Genomic DNA, 8,599 nt, shown 5'->3' with positions numbered 1-8,599 from the left:
CTTTTTAAAGTTATATTTCTCTGGCCTGCAACTTTGCTACGAACTGAGTACACCTTACAGACTCTCATTGTACTTAGCTCCTGCGGATCACTAAGAGACAAGTAATTTCGTTTTCATTAGTTTTGTTGTTTGTTCAGTCATTTTAAATTTCACGGTGCAAGTAAAAAGCGAACGGATGGATAATATTTCGATAACACGACAAAGATATTCTTTTGGGTCTATCGAGCTATCGAAGATGTCTGAAACTTGCGCCAACTTCGTCTCGTGTAAAATATTTTCTTTCCACGTTGCGGAAATGGAGGTACGCGGAGGTAATCGGATTTCCAGCGGAAATTCTAATGAGTTTTAAAGGTTTATTTATTCAGTTAAACGTGCACCTTCGGCGAAACGAAATGCTTGCTAGGGATTCCCATTTAAAGAGGAAAGAATTTAAGACAGCAAATGATTTCTTCTCGACGCAAAGCTTCTCTACAGTTGTCTGGTTTCCATGATTGTTCCACTTTTCTGGTATCTTTCCCCTTTTTACTTGAAAGTATCACTGCGGACGACAGATTTGTTGGACAGAAGTTACGTTCCTTCTTCTCGAGGAATATACATTTGAACGAGATTCGATGCAGAATTAACGCAGAAACTAATCCTGCGTGGTTTCTCAGCGGGTACCAGAGAAAATCACCAGAAGATAACCACGATGGGATAAAAGTTCAACCTCATCCCTTCCTCGAACGGTCCACAATTAAGATACCGCAACCATCTCGAGAAACGATCAATCATACCATTAGAAACCCGAAATTAACACATCGTATACATGCATCGCATCATTATTCATGTCATCAACAGTCCGCCTAACAATCCACAGTCAACCTCGACCCGATATTAAACGCCCAAGGGGTATCATTAACGAGTAGTCGGACGTCCCGTTTCTCCGACGCTCGAAGACGACTCCATCCAGTGCAGTCCCATCGATCTTGAACTACTTCAGTCGTCCTCCTCGGTGAGGTGACGTAGCCCAAAAACCGAAGGATTACCGTGGACGTTGCACACGTCGCTGTGGACGTTGCATGTGCGCATCCGGAAAGACGGAAACGCGGTTTCCCATGAATCGAGCTGCTCGCGGGCGTGTCACGCAGAACACCGCCCGGTTCTCTTCAACGGCCTTGTCAACGTCGTCTCCTGACTAAGAGTCTCGGGCTTAAACAAACCAAGACTTAACCGGGATGACGAGGAGGGGCTACGCGAAACAACCGTATATAGAGGTACCGAGACGTGTCTTTCGACCAGAATACATCCACGCCCAATCCGAGCAAGTGTTTCCGCGTGATAGAGAATTTTTTGTTTCTTCTTCAAAGAGAGAAAAATGCGTATCCTCTTCTCGCTGGTAAGTATTCGCGTCGTACGACTCTGTCGTCTCTTTAGGAGGGAACGAGACTTCAGTCGTCTCTAGTTTTTTCTTTCTTGATAGATCGTGGTATGGTGATGTAATTAGGGTAGAATTTTTAAGGGTGGCGGTGGTTTTCTTTGAGTTTCAAGAGCAGAAAATTTTAAAGCATTTTTAATAAATGCGCGGTTTAGCGACTTCTTCCCTTAGATTTGATATTACGTATATTCTCGCGAAAGATTCATTCGAACACCGCTGGGTGGTTACGAGGTTCCCTGGAAACAATATCGCGAGTTGATTTCAGTGGTTTCGATAACTTCTCAAAGATTAAATTGCAAGTTTTGCGATAACGTACTCCATGGGATTGCATTCAACGAGAACGTAATTTTCTACTGGCGTCTCGAGCGTGGCGTTAAATAATAGTTTCAAGGGGCGTGGAAAAGCCCACTTTTCTCAGAAATTTACGTTGCTTTATATACACCGGATCATTCCTTTTTCTTTCTTGTTTGAACAAGTTCCTGCGAGTAAAATGTTGCATATTTTATATGCATCCTACATTTTCCTGTTTAAACATTTAAAGTGTTCAACAAGCAAATACGTATTATGCGTCGTAGTTCTAGAAAGAGGACAGGTATGAATGATTTGTTCATCAACAAACATGTATGTGAGAATTTAAAAGAAACATGTCAAGAATTTGTGTGCAAAGGGTTTACTTGTTCAAATTATTGCTCAAGGTGTAGTGTACACGACCAAAGCGTAACGGTCCTATTTTTTTTCTCTTAACAACCTATCGTTGTTCTCTGCCAATATTTGCAATTGGTGGAAGGGAAAGTAAGAGCTCGTTGAAACGTAGATAACAGGAATAAATCAGAAAACTTTGCTACATTTTTTGCTGAAGAGAATTGATATCGATTTAAGAAATAAAATGCATTAAAAATTGTGCGATTAGACCTTCGGATACTTTTTTCACTCATTTTCTTTTATTACATTACGAGAATAAATAATTGACAGAATATATTGGAAATTTCGTTTTATTCCAACACTTTTAAAGAGCGTATAGATATATATAATATTCACAATCCCGATTATTTCGCAAAATATTTGTTTAATGCTCGCAGAAAGCTAACCCCAAATAAACGGATTCATGTCACGCGTTGGGATATATGTAAACCTGCACGTAATAAATGTTAACGATAACGATTCATTACAACATCGTAATTACATTTAATTTATTTGCCATTTTTCATTTTCAGATATTAATTTTGGCTTGTTTATGCGCACTCGGTAGCAGTGCCATTGATTCCTCGGAATCAAAGTTAACTACCAAGTTAACACCGATAAATAGTCCATCGTACGAGGATCGTGCCAAAGATCTAACACCATCTGCCAGCGATCGAAGTGAGTACTATTGCATTGCTAAAAATCGTAGTATAGAAACTTTTTATCGATTCTCTGGTATACTTGAGGTTTTATGCGAATGCACTTTGTAAATGACAATATTTATCGTGACACGATAATAGTATCAGTGAATATTACCATCGTTTTACTTTGCATTTCACGCAATACGAGAAATACGTAACATTAACCGCAAATGAAAAATGGAACCTAGTTGCACGAAACAATCGGTCGTTCCTGGAACACACGGTTTTACCGCGCATCGGGCACTCGACGGGAATGTAATTGCAAAAAAGAAATCTGATGCATAGTGTAATTCAGTGCATTCAGAGGATACTCGTAACTGCATAATTACGCGAGTTCGTCGTCGAGGCGAAATTACGACTGTATGTAGGCATAATCGATCGTTATCCAACCTTTTTCAATGTATTAAATAAGTGTGTCACTACCGTTCCCACGATCGAGCACTTCAAGCATGTTTTTCATTGTAAAAAAGTGACATTCGATATAATAACATGCTAATGCGACGAGACTGGCCGAAGGTCCCTCCCGATAATCGGCGGCATCTTTTCCTAACGAAGGCTCGGTGTTCTGTATTTGATCGTTGATAGAAATGACTCACGTGAGTTACGGGGCAAACAGAATTTGCATAAACGTGACACACGCCTGTTTTCCGGGTGTTATTGAAATCCCATCTCGATTGAAATAATCTCCAGTGAAATTTCATTATTTCATTATCGTAACGTGTTATCCGTCGATTGATTAATTGCCACTTCTACATTTTATTTAAAGGTCATTTTAATTCGAATTCCTCTTATCGATTACTAGACTCGTTCGTATCAGCTTACTGAATTATTTCGATATTGGAAATTGTCAAATTGGAACGGAATAGTAAATTGGAGTAATTAAACGAGAATTCAATATTGAAAGGTTTCAATAAGTATTGTTACGCGTAAACTTAATCATTGTACGTCAGATTAATATTGGAGAACACGTTTTGCTTGGAAAAGAGTATGGAACGGTTTAACAATATTCCAATTAGAGAGTACCTCTTATAAAGATTTATTATTGCGGGCATTACTAATTGTTTATGTTGGCAATTAACCGTACGCTGAATCATTTGTATTCATAAATCACCGCGCGCCATTATATTCGTTAACGCCACTAATTTCATCAGCCGTTGCTAATGGAATTTAATCGTGATTTAATTTGCGGATTTTCTCCCGTGGATATTCCTTTAATAACCGATGATTCATGAACGCATCGGTTCAACACCACGTCATTTTCATAATGTGTAGATGGAAAATGTGTACATACGTGTGTGTATGTGTGTGTGAAAAAGTGTTCTACCATTCGCAAACACTCGTCAAGGTTCAACTGATTACCCGTTCTTCTGCACAGTCAGGTGTAAAGAAATCGCGTCTAATCGTATGTTTCTTATATTAGAAAATTTGTCCTTCCCTATGTTTGTTGGAAATATAATTCCTTACTTAGAGAATCTTGTACTTACCGTGATTTCTGATTCTCTACGATACCATATCGTGAAACATGGTTTTCGGAGAGCAATCGAACCACATCACAACCTCTCGAAGCTTTGCAGCATTTCTTATTAAAGGAACTCCTTAAACGATCCAATTGCTACACTCAGTTTTCAACATAGGAAAGAGTTGCTTGTAGTTATCCTTTCGAAAAGTTCCACGATAATTGACATCGATCTTACAAGAAACAATATTTGCTAAAATCCTGTTACCTACATGAATGCTCTACATAAATGTTCATTGTTTTCATTTCTATTCGCAATACACCTTCATCTCCAAAGTGATTAACCCAAGCCATTTATTGCACATCGAAACGCATGCGAAACAAGCAAAGTGATGAAATTTCAAGTATCGGTGTAGTGTAGTCGATTAAAAGTCGTGAATTTCTTCAAACAAGTATGCACCACGTATCGAGGGATCGCGGATACTTTGGAAATGTCGATTTTCTTAAGCCCCATTGATTCCAGCGTTCCACATTAGCAAAGAATATGGGCAACCTGGTGCGTACGCTGGGGGCGGACCGTATGGCTCCTACCTTGGCTTGGGAACCTCAGTTTATGGTCCTGGAACTGCTTACCGTGGAACAGGTTTAAATCCAGGATATCTGAACCCAAGCTATAAAGGGTATGCAGTGGGTGGGCCAGGTGGAATTATTGGCGGCGGTCATCTAGGGTGAGGTTCGAGTTCAACTCAAAGCTCTATAATCACCTAGTATTATGCATATAAACCTGATGGATGATTATACGGATTTCATAAAAGTTTCAAGAGCGGATCTCATAGAAGTTTAAAGCTAATTGGTTTACGTAGATGGTTCATAACTGAGATAAGAAAAATTTTGTTGTTTGTCGAAGTAAAAGAGACTTTAGCTCACGCATTGATCGATTAATCTTAATTGTTAATAAGTTTACATGCCAATTGATTCACTTACTGTCCTTTGAGGAAGAGGAGATCAAGTTCTTATAGAAAGCATCATTTCTCGAATTCTGGCGATCTTTTGATATCAGGTACGGTTATTACGGAACTGCTGGATACAATCCTGGGTATGCAGGATACGGAGGCTACGGTGGTTACGCGGGTAACGCTGGATACAATGGTTACGCAACTGGACTAGATGGCTATGGTGGCTATGGTAGCGGATACGGTTACGGTTCTGGCATTTACGATGATGGATATGGTGGTTATTACGGGTATGGTGGACGTTCTGGTTATGGTCGTTACGGTGGATTAGACGGATACGGGTACGGAACAGGGTACAGTGGATACGGGGGTACAAATTATGGATCCACGTACAGCACACGAAGCAATTACGATCCTTACATTAATCGAAACACCAATTATGGTAGTTACACTGGTTATCCTTCGGGATACAGAGGTTATTCTTAAATTCTGTCGTTCATATCGAGCGAAGAATATCGTAAAGCTCTAACAAGATGCTTCATCGTTCTAATAAAGGGTATAATATAATGAAACGTTGCAGCAGTATTTGTTGATACTGGGTGAACTGTAAATGTGTCGATTAAGGATTTTGTACCGTCATTAATGTTTTATGCAATGTACATACTATTGGTAATAATAAATCCAGCCTATCCACTGTTTCTCCTTTTAATTTATTTAGCTTACAGTTGGCAGGATGTTAAGCCTGTCTCTCGTTCGAAAAGCAAATATCGGTTTTATGATATTCCGTGATTAGTTTTATTTAATAAAAATACATGATTCATACCTATAAAGGAACATTGGATGAACGCAATATCAATATGTACAATTATGTATAATTTACTGAAAATTTCGTTGATTTCTATACTAAGGAAGAAGATAGATATTACACATCTAATATCCAATGTACAAACACAATTAATTTGTTAAAGTATCGAGCATGTACAGCTTAATATGAATTTTAATGAGGTGATTTCGATTTATGATACTCTACCCCATCTGCGTAAAGTACTTCGCGCCTACCTTAAACTCTATGCGTTAGAAAAACGTAACATTTCGAATTTTTCTAATTGCGACGATCATTCTGTACGTGCTCAATACCAATTATAGGACGTATTGGCATCTGTACGAATCATATTTAACCTCAAGCATACATCGCACAGATGAACGTACAGTTTATGGTTTCGTTTCTCGCGATGTTTGCATAATTTAGATCGATAGAAAAAGTTGGAAATTACAGTAATAAAATCCTATTACCTTCGATTGTGTCAACATCGAGTGAACGTTGTTGGTTTACGAAGAATACTTTACATAAATATTTCTATGAAATGACAAAGAATAGTTTTTCGAAAGTAGAGATGGTTTCCCCGCGTTAACTTTTTCGCAATATTACGTTTCCCTATGTTTCTCTTTAATTTCCCTTATATTTACATAATACGTGTAACCTTTTTGACAAAAGCCTTTTTGACAAAGTTTTCATTACTGCGATAAACAATAATATCCAACTTTCAATGCGTAATCATAATGGATCCGTTCCATTGCCGTCGAAGTTAAAGCAGGGAAAAATGACGCAAGAGGCACAACTATTATTACAGCCGACACGTTACCTCTGAATAACCTTATTCGATCATTCTAAACGGAGACCCCGCTAATTTCATCCCGTTACCTTCTACTCCCTCGTAGACCGCACGCGAACGCACAGGTAATGCTTAATCTCTCGCGGGACGATGGTAGTTGTTCCCTGGTTTTCAATTGTATCTCTGTTTGGCCATCCGTCAGCTGTCCAGCAGCTGATGGACGGGCAATGTTCGATCGTTTACGAACGGTTCCTATGCGAACGCGCGGCTCTGCCCCTGGCCGAGTGACCACTTATTGTCCGCGTGTTACAATCGCACTCTTCACTTTGCGTTCCGGCTTTTTGCCCTTCTCCTCGCCTTTCGACCGCCAGCTGAAACATTCAAAAAGCCAAGTTTTGCTTGCCGCAGTGCCTCCCGTAGATTCTCGATGCTGCCAAGCTGATTCAGGCTGAGAAGCTTCGTTTCGATTTTTCCGGTTCGCGAGCCACATGCGTTGCACGCGTACGGGACAGGCATTGCGGATGGGAACATGTCTTTCATGTCTTGGCTGTCCGTCTCGTCATCGCCCGGACAGTATGGTACGAATACCACGGGAATGAAGCCAAGCTGACCAATGAGGGGAATGGATGTCGTGCTCGTAGTGGCGGCTGTGTCGTTGCCAGCCTCGACAAGGTAACAGGGACAGGTTTGCGGGTCTGGCCCTACAGACTGCTGATAGGGCTTGATATTGATCGGGTTCGGTGGCTGAACACCGATAGCGGCGATCTTGGAGTACGGTTCGTAAGGTTTTTCATCTGACAATTGGTTTACCTGTTTGACGAGTGCGGCATTGTCTCCACTTGGTGGCTGATACTTTACATTGACCTGCCCTTCGCGACCTGTCTCTATCGCTACCACCGGCTCGCTCACTTTCGTGATCTGTTGGGGATATTTACGGTTCTCGCGGAAACTTTGCTGATATCGGTCTTCGTCTAAATACCTTGTAGCGCTGGAAGGTCCTGTTTTGTCGTAAACAGTTTGGGGTTGCTGTGATGCAATTTTTTTGACACCTTCGTAACTACTTTGATCTTCTTGCTCCGCGTACTTGCGGGAATCCTTTCCTTGCGGCTGCAATAGGGAATTGATTTCGTCTGCGCTATAACTTCCTTGTCCCGCTTGGTAGCCAAATCTTGTGGACTGGTCCTTGAACTGTCCGTCTCTCAAGCCGAAGGGGCTGCTTATTTTCGTTGGATACCGAGTGCCGGTAGATTCGACGTTCTTCTCGTAACTTTCACCGAATGTTTGATTTTTAGCATATTCTGACTTAGAGCTGGTTAACCGGCCTACTTGTTTCTGTCCGAAATTTTCATAAGGATGCTGGTAAGGAGTAGGAGTTGTAGGTTCATTATATTTGAGGGGGTATTGAAGTTTGATTGGCCCTTCGTAACGCGGTCGTGTTGTTGGTTGCGCCCCAGGCACATAATCCGGATCACCAGGCCATGGTCCATCAGGGCCCGGAGAACCTGTTGGCCATGGACCGTCTGGACCAGCAGGTCCTTCCTCACCAACTCCTCCGTCTCCTCCTTCCCCTCCAACTCCACCAATTGGACCTCCGGGACCCTCTGGTCCACCTGGTCCTTCTGGACCGCCTGGTCCTTCTGGACCGCCTGGGCCTACGCCACCAGATGGACCTTGAGGACCGGAAGGATACCCCGGATACGATGGATATGGTGGCTGACCTGGAATTAAAAAATAACATTGGTAATCTGTCTACTTACAACGAGTATTTCGTACAGTCATTC

At 41.2% G+C, this 8,599-nt stretch overlaps 2 protein-coding genes across 3 annotated transcripts; one reads left to right on the top strand and one right to left on the bottom strand.

The window, feature by feature from the left end:
* The first annotated feature begins 1,224 nt into the window (after positions 1–1,224).
* On the top strand, positions 1,225–5,903 carry LOC143425381 (uncharacterized). Of its 2 annotated transcripts, none has more exons than XM_076898126.1 (4): positions 1,225–1,375; positions 2,629–2,773; positions 4,776–4,980; positions 5,313–5,903. In XM_076898126.1, the coding sequence occupies exons 1-4, from the start codon at positions 1,355–1,357 to the stop codon at positions 5,689–5,691; spliced, it is 750 nt and encodes a 249-aa protein (XP_076754241.1). In that variant the 5' UTR covers positions 1,225–1,354; the 3' UTR covers positions 5,692–5,903. The 2 variants fall into 2 exon arrangements, with proteins under 2 accessions (XP_076754241.1, XP_076754239.1); XM_076898124.1 differs by having other exon boundaries at positions 4,761–4,980.
* Positions 5,904–6,805: 902 nt separating this feature from the next.
* On the bottom strand, positions 6,806–8,597 carry LOC143425407 (uncharacterized). The gene is made up of 2 exons (XM_076898151.1): positions 8,579–8,597; positions 6,806–8,536 (listed from the first exon to the last, which is right to left on the bottom strand). The coding sequence occupies exons 1-2, from the start codon at positions 8,595–8,597 to the stop codon at positions 7,140–7,142; spliced, it is 1,416 nt and encodes a 471-aa protein (XP_076754266.1). The 3' UTR covers positions 6,806–7,139.
* Positions 8,598–8,599: the final 2 nt, after the last annotated feature.

The sequence above is a fragment of the Xylocopa sonorina genome, chromosome 7, assembly GCF_050948175.1.
Source record: "Xylocopa sonorina isolate GNS202 chromosome 7, iyXylSono1_principal, whole genome shotgun sequence".
NCBI lineage: Eukaryota > Metazoa > Arthropoda > Insecta > Hymenoptera > Apidae > Xylocopa > Xylocopa sonorina.
Note: the sequence above shows the minus strand (reverse complement) of the source record. Positions and strands in the feature narration are given on the sequence as shown.

What these genes read in the sequence shown, in the direction of transcription:
- LOC143425381 (XM_076898124.1), top strand. Translation starts at nt 1,355, where the DNA reads ATGCGTATCCTCTTCTCGCTG. An exon ending in TGCGTATCCTCTTCTCGCTG is followed by an intron (nt 1,376 to 2,628) that starts GTAAGTATTCGC and finishes TTTCATTTTCAG; the next exon opens with ATATTAATTTTGGCTTGTTT. An exon ending in ATTGGCGGCGGTCATCTAGG is followed by an intron (nt 4,981 to 5,312) that starts GTGAGGTTCGAG and finishes TTTTGATATCAG; the next exon opens with GTACGGTTATTACGGAACTG.